The sequence below is a fragment of the Pinus tabuliformis genome, chromosome 9, assembly GCF_031772625.1.
Source record: "Pinus tabuliformis cultivar Carrire ecotype Pingquan chromosome 9, CPIR1, whole genome shotgun sequence".
NCBI lineage: Eukaryota > Viridiplantae > Streptophyta > Pinopsida > Pinales > Pinaceae > Pinus > Pinus tabuliformis.
Genome location: NC_142307.1, coordinates 198,689,058 through 198,706,394, shown reverse-complemented (window position 1 = coordinate 198,706,394; position 17,337 = coordinate 198,689,058). Strand labels below are relative to the sequence as shown.

At 39.8% G+C, this 17,337-nt stretch overlaps 1 protein-coding gene across 1 annotated transcript in view; it reads left to right on the top strand.

The window, feature by feature from the left end:
• Positions 1–10,097: 10,097 nt before the first annotated feature.
• The window catches only part of LOC149147832 (FRIGIDA-like protein 3), an 85,373-nt gene continuing 78,133 nt past the window's right edge, over positions 10,098–17,337 (top strand). The window contains exon 1 of the mRNA XM_089441962.1: positions 10,098–10,206. Within this exon, the coding sequence (XP_089298088.1) occupies positions 10,098–10,206 (109 nt within the window). The remainder of the gene's footprint in view (positions 10,207–17,337) is intronic.

Sequence of the window (17,337 nt, the reverse complement as noted above, 5' to 3'; positions counted from 1 at the left end):
CCCTTGTATGGGTAGGTGACAACATGGTTTTGAGACTTGCCCATGGTCTACAGACCATGGTATTGTAACGAAAAGGCTATGTATAGTTGAGTCATAGCGAGTCTAAGGAAATAACTCTTGAGGAAGAATTATGTAAAGGCAAGGTGCTAAGGTAGGAAAGGCCCGTTTCCTATACTTAGGTGAAAGGGGAAGGCTCTTGCAGCTAAGTGCGTGGAGACCTTGGTAAGTCTACAAGTAGAGTGCGCGGGCCCTTGCAGCTGAGTGCGTAGGGAGGATAAGTCTGTATCTGAATTTTTACATCTTAATAAAGACTTTCTTTAGTCGAATCCGTGCACTGTGTCTTGTTTATTTACTTATGTGTAAGTTTATGTATATTCTCTTTGTGATCTATTTATATGAATTAATAGAGTTTATTGCATGAAAGTAGTGAATATGTATCTTTTATGTATGTTAAGTACAATCAAGTACCTTCACAAAGGTTTGAAGGTCATTTCGATAGAGTTGTAGCAGTTGACAGTCAGAAGGAACAGATCCACAGGAAGGTAGATCTAAGATATCATATCCTTAGGAAGGCCATCACAAAAGACTCTGGATGCAGAAACCTGGTTCTATCATCCCCTAATATTGCTTCGGGTGAGAGTAAGCATGTGCTACATAGGTTGTTGCTGAAAGGGCCAACAGTTAAGGTTTTGTTGGTTGGTGCGAATAACTCTAAACCTGGTTCAAGCCCCCTTAAGCCAACAAATGGTTTTGTTACCAAGAGAGGGATCAAATCTGATGAATGCGTGATGTCGAATAAGTAGTTCCCTACTACGAAGGAAATTGAGAAGTGGCTCGATCGAAAGGAACACACGTTTGCAGCTAAGGATAATAGAAACCTAGATTTATGCAAGGCAAAGTTGTTGAATAGGTACCTATACTTAGACGAAACTGAGAACTTTTTTTGTTTCTTCCCTTGCGAATTGCACTAGTGGATGTCTAGATTAGTAGACAATCAGGGTATGTGGAGACTTGATGGCCCTATTGTGTGGACTCCAAAGCTCGTGAGGTGCCTAGAAGCTTCAGAAAACAACATCGCATAGGTCGTCGATCACTGGATTGATCACATACTCGTAGGAGTTGTTACTGAAGTCACGATCGATATGACTTTCAGTTATAGCCAAGCAGCATGCAAGCTCTTCAAAGGACCATGGGGTAAGTACTTAAAATCTTTGAAAAATTGGATTAAGATGTTATTGTGTGAAAAGTGGGTTATGCCATTACCTTGATGTTTGGGAATACGCAAAGTGGAAAACCCTTTAAAAGGAATGGAGAATCAGGCTCTGAATATAGTCCACTATTGGGATCCTTGTCAAGCAATGACAAAGGTACTATTCTAAATACACCACGAAGTGTGCTGCAGTTGGTAAGTCAGGGTATCCCATGGATACCTCATCCCTCAACTTTGCCTCCACCTCCACCTCTACCACATACACCTTCACCTCCACCTCCACCTCTGCCACATACACTTACACCTCCACCTCCACCTCTGCCACATACACCTACACCTTCACCTCCACCTCCACCTCTGCCACATGCACCTGCACCTTCACCTCCACCTCCACCATTAAACATGGTAAACACAATGAAGATGTCGATATTCAAAGGGGTAGGAAGCAAAGACCCCAAACAGTCCTGGTTCATTGCAGATGTTGTGCGGACAGTGCAGAAGATCAATGATGATAATATAAAGAAAGCACATTTATTCACAGAACTGCAGGATAGAACACTGACTTGGTATATCAAGTACTTTCAAGATCACCCTGGTGCGACATTGGCAGATACTTGGCAAGCATTGAACAATGAGTTTAAGAAGCCTAAATCTTAGGTGCAATCTATTACAAAGTTTAAGAATATAAAGAAAGTGATGAATGAATCCTCATGGGATTTCAATTAGAGGATAAAATGTTTGATCTGATAGGCTAACATGAACATCACAGATGAACAACAAAAACAATGGTACATTTCTTCATTGTTACCCCACCTAAGATTATCGTTATCACAACAAAAAATAGCAACGCAAGCAGAAGTTGTGGAGATTGTGATGAGGTTGAAAGCCTCGCCAATACAAGATACAAACACTAGAGTACAATATATTCACTCGTAGCTAGCAAGTCTACACCTGGAGTTTTAAAGCCTAAAGAAGGGAAACGAAGCCCAACCTGAAGTTCGCGCAGAAGTTTGGTGCTTGAAATGCAAGGGCCACGGTCACGATAAGGGCCATTGTCCGATTTATCATAATTATCTTATTATGGGACCCCTTTGCCCATAAAGCCATAAAATACCATTAGGTTGAGCACAGGAGTAGCGCTGAGTGCAGGAGCAACGCCATGGTGCACTATTTGTTAGGTCACATGACAACATGCGACAAGCAATTTCCATCTACTACAAAATTTTGTACAGACCCCCCAGCAATTGTTTTGCAAAATTTGTAAATCTATAGGTCATAATGAGCCCCATTTTTGAAGTTATGAACTAATGATGGATAGGACCCCTACCTACCGATTGTAGGTAAAAAATCGACCTCAGGATTAGGGCATAGGTGTAGCGCGCACGGGATTCCAAATCCATGGGCGACGAAGAGGAGGAGGGGTTGGAATAGGTTGCAGACAAGTTATTTGTTATAGCCGTGGCGAATATGGGAATTTTGCGTGCGAATGTCAAAACCTAACGCATCCATCTTGTCAAATCGTTTCAATATTGTACACAGTTCGACCATGTGATAAAATATTTCCTGATCCTTATGGAAAAGATGCAAGAAAAGAAGATGCAGATCCAACAACATACACAAAATATCCAGATGATGAGGGTGGGACCTCGCAAAGAAGATCACAGTTTTAATACAATGATGTGCAGTGGTATGGCCACAAGAGAAGATAAGGGGAAGCAACCAAAGACTGAGGGTTGGGTGCACAAGGCCACTGAAAAGGTAGTCGGGTTTGACCTTAGCTAGGCTAAAGAAACTTTAATGGAGGCTAAAAATAATTTCACTGAAACTTCTACATCTGGGAGTCAAGAGAAATAAGTTTGAACAGTGAAGTGAAAGATGTGGATCCTTCGATGTTAGCTACTTTCCTAAAGACCTGTATGAAGTTGTTACACGATAAGAAGGAAGTAGAAGGGCTCCAAGAGCTAATAGACAACTGTGCGGGTAAGATTAATCTTCCTTCATAACAACGCATTGTAAGGAAGCTAGCTAAGCATAAGAAGAAGACAGGGTGTGAGATGAGGCTGACCATGCAGATGGGGGAGTATGAAATGGACCAAGTAATCTTGGATTTGGGGCCTGATGCAAATGTACTGCCTAAATAGACATGGGAAAGGATGGGGAGACCTATGCTGCAATGGTCTCCTATACAACTACACATGGATAATCAGTAGAAGATTATTCCTATGGGGTGGCTGTATGGGGTAATAGTGGACATTGAAGGAGCGAGTGCATTGGATGACTTTGAGGTAATTGAAATAGTCAATGACAATAATCCTTACCCTGCACTACTAGGAATTTATTGGGCCTTTGACATGGATGTGGTGAATAATTTTAAGAAGTGGAAGATGACATTTGAGAGGAAGGCGCTGAATATTATTGTGCCACTACACCCTGTTGAAGGAGCGCGCTATACTGAACATGTTTGCAACTTTGTGGAGGATGAGGATGATCTAGACCAGATATACAATATAATGGCATGAGACAAACATTGGATCAACCCCACTGAGATGGATGGATTGCATGGAATAGAGACAGCTCATGCACCTCAGATTCAGATGAAGAGCTCGAACACTGGCAGAATAGGTTGGATGAGGTCACTGTGCTACGTTCCAATATGATGAAAAAATTGTTGCGATGCGTATCTACAGAGGTAAGGAAAATTCCACATTATGATGACTTAAATGATGTTAATATATTTTTCGATGAGATTTAAAAGGAGGTTCTCGAGGAACATCAATTCCAAGCACTAGAATTGGCATTGTGCGCTACGTCGGCCCGATGGTGAGGTACACATAAGGAAATCTTCACTAACTAGAAGGAATACAAGCAGATGATGAAGTTGCAGTTTGGATATGCTAATACCCGAATGACTAAGAAATATAGTGTGAAGGATAATCAGCGTGAACACTTGGCACATTGGACTAAAGCTTGGGGAGAAGAGATGCAACCATAGTGGATGTATATCTTCTGTCACACCTTAGATACTATCCCAATGAATTGGTATTTGGAAATAGAGTTAAGCCATGTGATGAACAAATGGGATATCTTGAGTGAAAGATTCTTATTAAATTTCAACTCTGAGGATGGATTTGAATGCATTAATGAAGCACTACAAGAAATTAAGGCCACCATATTTGAATGCCTGAAGAACCGGTGGAATGGGTACAACCAGACTGGAGTACATAGTTATGCCACATGATGGAGTGCTACAATGTGACTACTGAAGAAGAAGAAGAGGATTCAAGAAAAATTAACATTTTAGGAAATGAAGGACAATGCAAGGTCGAAGGACCTCAAACAAAGAACCTTGATGTAACAGATCCATTGAAAACCTGGCAAGTAAATATTGGTTCTGATGCATAACCTAAGTTTGCGAAGATAGGAGACTATTGGGACAAAGATGCAGTCGATAAGGTGGCCTAACTACTGTGCAAATACGACGATCTATTCCCAATGAACTTCTCGGATCTAAAGGGTATTGTAGGAGATATGGGAGTAATGAAAATTACTCTGAAACCTTATGAAAAGCCTGTAAAGAAGAGAACTTATCAGCTCAATCTGAGTATAAAGAAAAGGTGCACAAAGAAATCGACAAGATGCTAGAGGCCAAAATTATTGAGCCAATAGAAGAATCTGATTGGGTAAGCCCAATGGTTGTCCAGGAAAAGAAACACCAACGCGAAATTAGGATATGCGTAGATCTGAGGAAGATGAACGATTCAAGTGTGCATGATCCCTTACACCATTCATAGATGAAGTTTTAGAAAATGTTGGAGGACAGGAAGCTTATTCATTTATTGATGGATTCTCAAGTTATCATCAAATTAATATTGCACCAAAGGACCGTAGTAAGATGACCTTCGCAATAGAGTGGGGATGCTTTCAGTATACATTAATGCCATTTGGGCTGGATAATGTGCCAACAATCTTCTCAAGGGTATTAATCACGATGTTCAAGGAGTTTATTCATAAGTTCTTGGAGGTATATTTTGATCACTAGACTGTGTTTGGATTGGTAAAGCATCATGTTACAAGTCTGCGCCTCAAGCTGGATACATGTCGCAGATACCAGATTGCGCTGAACTTGAAGAAATGTATATTTTGCATGCCTATTGGAATTTTTCTAGGTCATGTAGTATGCAAGCAGGGATTGATGGTGGACCCTTGTGAATTTAGAAGCTCCCAAGAATGTTAAGCAGCTGCACCACACAGGCTACTATAGGAAGTTTATCAAATCTTATGTCCATATAACTACACCAATGGAGAAACTATTAAAGAATGATGCGGCTTTTTTTTGGGATGAGGAGTGTCAACAAAGTCTTGATGTGATAAAGGACAAGACGGTGACTATGCCCATCTTAGTATTTCTAGATTGGAAGAAAGGGTTCCATGTGCATGTCGATGCCTCATGTATTGCGATGGGTGCGGTATTAACCCAACTTGGCGAAGGTGAGATTGATCATCCAATAGCATTTTCAAGTAGGACACTGTCAAAAGCCAAAAAGAATTATTCCACTAAAGAGCGTGAAGGGATGGCGATTGTCTACGCATTGCAAAAGTTTCGACAATATTTGTTGGGCGCACACTTCAAAATGTACATTGATCACTCTGCTCTCAAGTACCTGGTCAATAAGCCTGTGTTGGGGTGGGGGGACTGTAGGTGGTTGTTGTTGTTCCAAGAGTATGACTTTCAAGTAAAATTGAAGCCTGGACAGTTGAACGTAGGACCAATCACCTATGATGAATCGAGAAAGGTGAAGAACTAACCAATTTGGAAGAGTATGACTTTCAAGTAATAGTGAAGCCTGGACAGTTGAACGTAGGACCAATCACCTATGCTGAATCGAGAAAGTTGAAGAACTAACCAATTTGGAAGAGTATGACTTTCAAGTAATAGTGAAGCCTGGACAGTTGAACGTAGGACCAATCACCTATGATGAATCGAGAAAGGTGAAGAACTAACCAATTTGGAAGAAGGATTGTTGGATGTGCAGCTCTTTGTTGTGCGTGTTGCAGATGACCACTTTGCTTATATCATTCAGTTTTTTACCATAGGTACACCCCCGAAAGGCTATTCTACTCAACAAAAAAAGGAATTAGTGGTTCGTGCAGTTGATTTTTCTGTTATAGCAGGATATTTGTATAAGATGGGAACAAATGAAATATTGCGCCAATATCTTCCGAATTTTGAGTGCGCTAGTATCCTCAATTAGGCAGATGAAGGAGTGGTGGGAGGACACTATGCAGGTAGAGCGACTACACAGAAGATTTTATGCATAGGGTTATGGTGGTCAGCAGTAAAGATTCTACGGCATTTTGTAAAGCATGCGATGTTTGTCAAAGGATGGGAAAGCCTTCGCAAAGAGATGAATTTCCATTAAACACTCAAGTTTTGTTACAAGTATTTCACAAATGGTAACTTGATTTTATAGGTTTGATACTACCACCGAGAAGGAAGATAGGTGCACGGTACATCATTACTGTGACAAAGTACTTAACTAGATGGGCAGAAGCGCAGCCAGTGAAGGATTGTACTGCTGCTATAGTTGCTAAGTTCCTATTTGAATATGTCTTAATGTGGTTTGGGTGCCCTAAGATATTAATGAGTGATAGGGCTATGCATTTCCTAAATGAAAACATCAGAGTGATGCTCGAAGAATTACAAGTTTACCATCAAAATATTACACCCTATCATCCCCAAGCCAATGGTACAGTGGAAGCATTCAATAAGATTCTAGATAATGCATTGACAAACATTTGTAACACAAAGAGAAATGATTTGGATGTATGCATACTGTCTTTTCTATGGGCATATACGATGATGTGCAAGAAGTTGACAGGCCAAACTCCATTTAAGTTGGTCTATGGGATCGAGACGGTGATGCCCATGGAATATGTTGTTCCAAGCTTGCACATTACAACTTTGAAAGAGTTGGTGGATCATGAGACCTTGGATGAATGACTTGCGTAGTTGATGGAGTTGGAAGAAGGTTGATTTCTTGCAGAATTTCACCAGCAAGTGGAAAAGAAACGTGAGAAGGCCTGGCATGATAGGAATATTAAGATGTGAATTTTCAAGGTGAAAAATTTGGTTCTTCTCTATGATAGTAAGTTCACAAAGTTTCTAGCAAAACTCCAAATGAACTGGTTAGGCCCGTATGTTGTTAAGGAAATCACAGATGGTGGCGAAGTTCAGCTCGCGAAGTTGAATGGTGAATTATTCCCTGGAAGGGTTAATGGAAGTCAGTTGAAGTTGTATAAAGGGGAACCTGCCCCTGCGCAATGACTACATGGTAGCAGAATAGTCTTAGCACTCCAGGAAGATGCAAGGGAGAATGGGACTATAAACTACACTTCCCGAAGAAAAGGAAAATTCAGTAAGGGGTTGTGCGAGGAAAGAAAGTAGCATGCCAGGAGAAGGTGCACCAGGAGGGTTGCGCCATGAAGGACGCTGCCACACAGATAGGTCCAAAAGTATTTGTTGAAGTTAGTGTTCATGATTGGATAGTGAAAACATCATTAGGAGGAGTGGCCAGGCAACATTTGTGGTGAAAATATTTGGAGATATGCCGCCAAAGATGCATTTATGATCCGAAAACAGAGGGAACAGTTGGATTTGAATTAAAAATCGCCTATACATCTGGCATTTTGGTCTGTCGTAGAACACTTTGCCTTCTGAAAATCATGTATGAGCCATATTGTTTTCACTCTATGAGTCGAAAAACTTGGGAGGATTTATTTGCAAGCCCAACATTGGCGAGACTACCTGAGTGGAACCAGAAGATTATCCTGGAACAGATGTCTGCCGAGCCTATAAATTCCGAAGCTATTGTCTCTCAAGTGGAGGCCCCTAAATTTGCATCAATGGAAGCTATGCCACCTATGCCTACGGCACCGTAGTCACCTAGGCTGAAGCAATCTATTGCTAAGGAGAAGCAGAAGAAGCCACAGCCTGTACTAGTGAGGCAGTCACCCAGGGAGAACCCCATGGAGGTTCAGTAGAAAGGGAGGATGGACAAGGCAAAGAAACCATACGAACCCGTGGATTTGGACATAGAATAACTCCCAATGGAGTTGAGGAATTGGATGTTGATGAGGGTGAGCCTATCACTAGTCTCCCAACATATATCCCTCGCAAAAAGGGAAAGCGAATGAACCCAAGGAACCGGATTCAGGAAACTTCACAATCTCTACAATGCTACTGTCGAAAGAAGTGGTATTTGAAGGCATGCTCATAGCACGTATTCCTGTGTTAAAAATGGAGGATTGGGATCTTGCCAATCATGAGAAATTTTCGCATTTTGCCACCAATAATTACATGACCAAGATTTACAATGAAGATACTAGGGTCAAAAAGTTGGAGCCAATGAAATGGGTAGAAGGGGTCGAGCAAGATGGATTGTTACATATGCCATGCATGCCACACTTCCACAGGTTGATTATCAATACTGTATGTGTGCACCAATTTCTCGCATTGGTTCACAATGTGTGTTTTTGGTTATGCAAACCCATCCCCATAACATACATGCTGATCCACATCATTACGAAATTTCCCTATAAAGGGGTGGATCTAGCCAAGGAGTTTGGAGGTAAATGCAAGGAGAATGAACTTGCAGATAAAATGAAAATTGAGTTTGGGCTAGTCAAGAAGTCAAGCAAATACTCTATCCGCTCTATTATATACCAAGTGTTGGAGTTTTTTGCTCAGATTTTGGCTGGGAAGCTCATGATCAAATGTCACATGGACGAACTTTCAGTGCCAGTAATTTCATTGGCTGCACAGTGCAAAAAGGCGGTGCAGTACAACTGGGTGCAGTACCACTGCAAGGAATTCTTAGCAAATTATCATGAAGCATGGGAAGAAAGAAAGGCTTTTCATTATGCCTGGCTCCTACTATTGATTATGCTTGTCACATGGCGACTCTCGGAGGATAGTCAGTTACCTCCACAGGATGAGGATTTATCGAAGGTAGTGAAGTTTGCTTCATTGTGGGCGACGAATGATCTGGAGAGGATCATAGAGTCAAAAGTATTCTAGATACTAGTCGAGATGGACCTCCGCACAATGATCAGTGAGAGGCCAAAGTTGTTTCCCACCTTGTTTGAGCAGTTGCGGGCCTTCGTGGAATTTAAGGCCGATTTTCATAATGTATCCATCCATGTGAGGTGAGACCCTAAGAAGATATGGCACAAGATGCCATACCTAGTTATAGAGGCCAATGTATAGGATATTATGGGGACATGGCCAGCGGAGTGCCAACAACCCACAGATCTTGGCGTAAGTACCAGCAAAGGTAGAGAAAGATCTTCTTCACAAATGACAGTTGCATAGAAATGGAAAGAAGAAGCACAAGCAACATCATGGGAGTTAGCTTATCAGAAGAAGAAAGAAGTTGTTGCTAAAGCAGATGCTACTAAGGTAGTTGCCAATAAAGAGCACGTTGTAAAAGAGGCCACAATAGAAGTTGAAGTATCAGCTTCTCAGCATACTGAAGAGTATGAACAGTTCGAGCAGGAAGGAGGCAGGGGTGACGAGTAGAGAACTCCCTTCAAATTGCAGAGGTGGACTAAGGAGACGACTTAAGGACCCAAGAATAAGAAAACATCAGACAAACATGCACACGTGGATCTAATGGTCCTCACTGAGGGGCACTTAGATGAGATCGAGGATAAGGTCCGCGACACAACGATAGAGTTGTGGACTCAATTTGAGCAGTAGTACATGAAGACATTGGGGAGCATCTAGAAGGATTTGTGCAAGTTACATATTCAAGCAAGCATAATTCAGGCAAGCGTGGGACAAGCGAGCGAGGTTCAAGAGAGCCTACAGTAAGCAAGCGAGAGCGTAATGGAAACAGAACGAACTCTGGACCTCAAAGTGACTCCCTTGATAGAAGGGGCATTATATGCAGAGTCAGAGGAAGATAACACTCAGCTCAAAAATATCAAAGGGATGGGTATGAATTTAGCCGCACCACCCCTTCAAACCCTCCATGTGCTTCATCAGAGGGTCTTAGATGAGCTTTAGATCAGAGAGAAGAGCGCGCTATTGGTAATTAGTGAAGAAAAAATGAAAAATGAGCAGATATTCACCAAAAAGGCTTAGGCTCTTAAGGAAAAATAAGAGCTATCAGTGTGAAGCCAGAACCTAGAAGCCACAATTACACAAGCATGTAATTTAGTACTAGAACTACACATTCCAGAGGATGCAGCAGCTTCAGCAAAGATTCAAAAATTGGCTGCTGCAGTGTGACAGTCTAAGGATGAGGTAGGATGAGTTACTTTTTATTTTCAAATCAAGATCTCGGAACTGCAATTGAAACTATGATTGAATACTCCGCCAGATGTTAGGGAGTAGCATGGCACAGCCATCAGAGAGCGCATGTCTACTTTGGAGAATGTAGTATCGGGCTGCAGTGGTCTTTTTGAAAATGCAATGGAGCTATGGACTACGTTGTAGGAGGACTCAAATCTGCAATGAATGCGTACATAGATCATAGAGGCACAATAGCAAGTTGATGAGATCAAGGTGACTACGTGCACTTTAGAGCCAGTCTAGCGCTTTGTGCACTTGCAAGAAATGAAGATGTTGCAGGCATAGGTTGAGGAGTTGCACCACAAAGAAGTAATTTTGAAGGCTCGGTTTCAACCATGGACAGAGGAAGCAAGCTAGATTACTCTAGCCATCCAAGAAAAGATGAAAATTTTCCAGCACACAGAAAGGACCATGCACCTCACGATGGAGGGGTCAATTATAGAGAAGCTAGTAGAAGAAGTGTAGTAGGCTGTAGTACAGAGTATATCAGACCTTGAAGTATTGAAGCACGAGTTTAGTGACCTCCACAATAAAGTGGAGAAGCCAACTTAGTGGTTTGAGGTCGAGTCACCATATTTGTATTAGGGGCCTATTGGGATGGGATCCTTGGGGTCAAATTTTATCAGTTAAGGCAATTTTTGTAATAATTTTTGTGAAAGAATGTAAAGTCTCCATGAAATATGGAAGCAGAGTGCGAAGTTAAGTAAAAGTCAAAGGGGCATTAGTCCCTTTTATGGGTAGGTGACAGGATGGTTTTGAGACCCGCCTATGGTCCACATACCATGATATTGCAATGAAAAGGCTATATATAGTTGAGTCATAGCGAGTCTAAGGGGATAACACTTGAGGAATAATTATTGTAAGGACAAGGTGTTTAAGATAGGAAAGGTTTACTTCCTGTACTTAGGCGAAAGAGGAAGGCTCCTGCAGTTGAGTACGCAGAGACCTTGATAAGTCCACAAGCTGAGTGTGCGAGCCCCTGCAGCTGAGTGTGCAAGGAGAAGTCTATATCTGAAATTTTATATCTTAATAAACATTCTTTTGAGCCAAATATGTGCATATATGCCTTGTTTATTTACCTCTGTTTAAGTTTATGTATCTTTGCTCTATGATCTATTTATATGAATTAATACAATTTATTGCTTGAAAGTAGTTAATCTATATCTTTTATGCATGTTAAGCACAATCAGGAACCGTAGCGAAGGTCTGAAGGTCATTTTGATAGAGTTGCAGCAATTGGTAGTTGGAAGGAATAGATCTACATGAAGGCAGATCTAAGCTATGATGTCCTTAGGAAGACCATCACATAGGCCTCTGGATGTAGAAACCTGGTTCTAGCATCCCCCAATACTGCTTCGAGTGAGACTGCAGCCTACGCTACACAGGTTGTTGCTGAAAGGGCCTGTAATTAGGTTTTTCTTGGTTGGCGTAAATAACTCTGAACCTGGGTTATGCCCCCTTAAGCCAACATTGTGCAATCCCTAGGCCTCTCTCTCTCTCTCTCTCATATAGCACATTCAGAAACTTTAAGGCTCAAGATTACCTCACTGAGCTCCTCAACTATACAGTCTCCCTACCCAAGGCTCCAAAACTATGAATTGTGCACTCTCAAGTTTCAATCCATCACTTGTGGCCCATGGAACTATGCACTACACGATCCTTGTGTATTCCTCTTCATCCAGTGCCCAGTCCTAGCGCAATTTGTCATATTTAGGAAGAAATATAGACTAGGATATTTATGGACTGATGTCATCTTATCATGAGTGGATTCCACTTGCATGTATTACATCTTGACATGAGAGGATGATGCTCAAAGAAGAAGAGAAGGAGACCATACGAGAAGACACTTGTGAAGCTGGAACCATGAATAAGTCATCGAGCAATAAGATGAAGGGATGCTATCTTATCACAAAATATCAAAGATCTAGATCACATGAAGACTCCATATCAATTAACCGCTTGGAGGATGAAGATGAAACACATGCAATATCCATCATGAAAATGAAAAGAAAGAAGCAAAAGGAGTAGCTTGGCAATGCCACATCATCATGAATTTCCATGTCATTATTTTCAAGGGTCATCTCAAGAGTCACATGTGTCATAATGCCTTGCCACATCATTTGTGGAATATAATTGTATAATTTCCCAAAATGAGAAAATGTAAAATATGTGGAAGACCAAGGGTCCCACATGGAATATGAAGAGTCACTATTGAGTTCTAAAGTCATATAGAATCTCAAAGGTCATGTAAGAATTTGAAAAGTCATTGTAGAAGCTTTAGAGTCATGAGGGAGGTCAAGAGTCACATGGGAGGTGGAGAGTCACCTCATTTGTTATAAATACATGTTCATAACTCAAGTAAGGGACTTTTTGGACTGGAACTTCCCAAATTGGCTTCTCTAGTTTGGCATAGGAGAGAAGATATTTCTTTGGAAGATCAAGTGGTGACTTAATGTTTTACTATTGAGGCTCGTGTGGTAGCATTGTACTTTATATCTTGGTACTTACACTTAATATATGAAGATTGATGAGCCAACATATTTTCATGCATGTATCGTGAATATAGTAAGACTATTATTTATATGTTTGTGGTATGTGTTTTGTTCACATGTACCAAGGAAATTGAACTATTTTGGTGCCTTTGGTACTTACATTGTTGAATGTGTTTTTTATTTGGTTTTATGATCATGGTTGTCTTGTGAAATACTTTGCAGGTTAACTAATGCTCCTCTTATGCTCTTGTGTGTCTCTTTTAGGATAATGCTATTACTTTTCTTCTAGAGGCTCACTCTCTTTTTTTCTTGCCATGAAAGTACCTTATATACACCACAATTGTATGCCTCATAGTGCCAGATTACGTTCTTGTTTCAAAAACTATTTGTATAACCTATTATGCTAATAATGCTAGTCAAGGAAAGTCCATAAGGATAATGGTAACTGACCATATTTCTGGTTGGGGCTCCTACTCCAAACAATGCGAGGTATAATTGGGACTTCACATCATGGATACCCCCTTGGTTGAAAAATTTCAAGCACAGACAACACATTGAAAGAAATATAATGAAAAATCAATCTAGTTTTTTTCGGTTTTAAGTTCCAGGAGAAAACTATCTATGTATATTTTATGTTATCGCCATTGCATATTTTCAGTTTTTTATTTTTTAAGAATTTGTTTACAGGTAATTTTTTTATAGGGCTAAAAACTTCATTTGGCATCAAAGAAATTTTACCTTCAAGGGATTCCTTTGCAGTTGAGGGGAATTTCTTAGGCCTCTTGGTAGACCCTGTTATAGTGAGAGATATTCGGGATCAATTCTTATGGTGAAAGGGAATGGAGAACAAGGGAAAGATAGAGATTTAGAAATTCAACAATCAAAATTTTATGGTATGGAAGCTCAAGATTAAGGATCTGTTGGTGGATAAAGATCAGTGGATCATGATGGGTCCATGTACTAAAATAATGAAATTATCCACAGAGGACTAAAGCAATTTGGAAGGAAAAGAACACAATACTATTTTGTGTCTCAAATTCAATGTTACTAAATGTTATAGGATAATTTAAAACAAAAGCTTTGTGGGATAAGTTAGGTACTTTGTATTAGTCTAAGTCCCTAGTAAGTAAATTGTTCCTATGGAAAAAGCTATATAACCTAAAGATGAGGCATGGAGATGTAGGTTTTAATCCTGTACATAACTTACCTGCACACAAATTCTTGAAACAAAAAAATATACAATGGCTAGAACATAAAACAAATGTACATGGCGATTTCCCCTGGATCCCAAAACTAGGACTATCGGATTGATTTTTCATTATATACCTTTCAATGTTACAATACATATATATACATGTCAATGCATTCATAAACCCCAAATTATTCATTAATTCTATATTAGAACATAACCATAGTTCCCTTGATCGGATATACAAAATACCATGGGAAGAAAACCATTATGCCCAAAACCATGTGAAAACACCATCTACAAAACCAAGGGGAGGTCTTCCCACCATCTTTGGGTTGAACTCCCCATCCTTGGGTCCGTGTAAACTACTTTTTTCTCCGGAGTGTTGCCCTAGACGCCATGACACGTCGAAAGAATATAGCACACACCAAACATTCTCCCATTTATTTTTTTCTTTCCACACAGGGGGCCACATGAGAGCTTGGCCATTGGTCGAGGGCTGCAATTCCCATTGTTTCTCTACACCAATAAAACTTCTGAGTGCTCATAGACTTTTTCAATGCATCCACAACATTCTTCAAAGTGTCCACCTTTACCAACAACACCTTTTTTTCTTCAACCATATCCCTCACAAAATGATACTAAACATCAATGTGCTTTGTCTTCAAATGGTAAGCAGGGTTCTTTTCCCATAAAATTGCACTTTGGCTATCACATTTTATCCGTATAGCTCACTATACCAACCCTATATTTGAACACAATCTCTGACACCAAATTACTTCCTTTCTTGCATGAGTGGTTTCCATGTATTAAACCTCTATAGTTTAAAGTGCCACTATAGACTATCTCTTTCTCATCCAATTGATTTCTCCTCCAAATAGGTTAAACACATACCCACTTGTAGATCTTCTCTGATCTAGATCTCTAGCCCAGTCTGCATCAGCAAAGCCACAAATGTCCAAATATCTGTCCAATTTTCTCTTCCTTAGTAGCACATACCATAATCAATAGTGTCATGCAAATGCCTAAAAACCCGCTTCATTGTTGTCCAATGCTTCTTCCCTGTTTTTGACATAAACCTACTAAATATTCCCACTGCATGTGTAATGCCTAGTCTAGTACAAATCATTGCACACATCAAGCTATCAACCGCACTCGCATATGGAGCATGTGGCATTTCTTCATACTCTTCTTGTTTCTTGGGACATTGTTCAATAGATAAATTTACACCTACATGAATAGGAACCTTGACCGGTTTACTATCCCGAATATCAAACCTCTACAATATTATCTCAACATACTTTTTGTATTTTCACTAGAGTTTCCTCTTTTCTTGTTCTCATTCAATTTCCATGTCCAATATATAGTTTGTAGCACCAAGATCCTTTATGTCAAATTTTGAGGACAATTGGCTCTTCAATTCCTGGATAATTTCTTTGTCATTTCCATTCAACAACATATCATCCACATATAAGACCAAATAATTAACACAATTACCAATTAATTTAAAATACACATAGTGATATTCTTTTCTTCTTGCGAAGCCAAGTCCCCATATATATGTATCACAATTTTGATACCACATCCTTGGTGACCGTTTTAACCCATACGAAGACTTTTTTAACCTGCATAATAGTTATTTCTTACCCATCCCCGTAAATCCTTCTAGTTGCTTTATGTAGATCTATACTTCCATATCCCTGTGAAGAAATGTTGTCTTCACGTCCATCTATTCTACCTCAAACTCAAAATAAAAATAAAAATAAACAAAACAAAACAAATAAAAGTAATCTAATAGAAGCCAACTTGGCAATAGGATAAAAAATATCACCAAAATCAATAAACAACACCTGGGAATAACCTTTTTCTACCAACCGAGCTTTGTATTTCTCCACCTTTCCTTATGCATTCATATTCTTCTTAAACACCCATTTGTTGCCAATGGGTTTCCTTCAAGCTGACAACTCCACCAGATCTGAAGCCCCATTTTTGGCCAAAGATACCATTCCATCAACCATGGCCTCTTTTTGGTGTTTTCCATCTTTTGAATCCACTGCCTCCCTAAAAGTTCTGTTATCTTCATTAGTAATAGATAAAGAAAAATTTGAATAGAAATTAGATGGATTTTACCTCTTTGGCTTCCTTCTCTCTTGAATTGATCTTCTCAAAGATGGATTTTGTGGCCCTTCCTCTTCTGATCCCTGTTCTGTTGTAGAGCCTAATTCTTCCTCCTATAATTCAAACTCTATCTTTTTAGGTTCCTTTGCTAGGACTTCATGTTTAATAACATCTTTCACCTCTCTAAACACCACATCTTAGTCATACACCACCTTCCTAGTTTTTGGGTTCCAAATCTTATAGCCTCTTAAGCCATCCTTATACCCAATAAATATGCACCTTTTAGACATATTATCCAACTTGGTTCTTTTCTCCTTTAGAATGTGTACATATGCAACATAGCATACCCTCAAATGTGAAAGAGATGGTTTCTTACCAGTCCATACCGCATGTAGAGTCTTATCCTCCAACATTGATCAAGGTGATTTGTTAACCAGTTAACATGTAGTATGCACTCCCTCTCCCTAGAATTCCTACCTTAAGCGAGTGCCACTGAGCATGCTTCTTGCCCTTTCCATCAATGTATTCTTCATTCTTTCGACAACTCCATTTTGTTGGTACCTGTATGGAGTAATATTCTACTGTGCTATACCACACTTCTTATAGAATTCTTCAAATTCCTTCTTACAAAATTCTCCACCATTATCTATCCTTAACACCTTAATCTTCTTCTCTGTCTCATTTTCCACCAGAGCATTAAATTATTTAAACCTTTCAAATATGTCAAATTTCTTCTTCAGGAAATATATCCATTTATTCCTCAAGAAGTCATTTATAAATGAGACATAGTACAAAAATTTACCCAGAGATGGAACCAAAATAGATCCAAACACATCACTGTGCACAAGATCCAATATCCATTTCACCCTCTTATCACTAGAGGGGAAACTCACTCGATTTTTCTTCCCATATAAAAAATATTCATAGAAATCAAAATCTAGAGAGAAACTAGACATACCTTTTATCATAACAT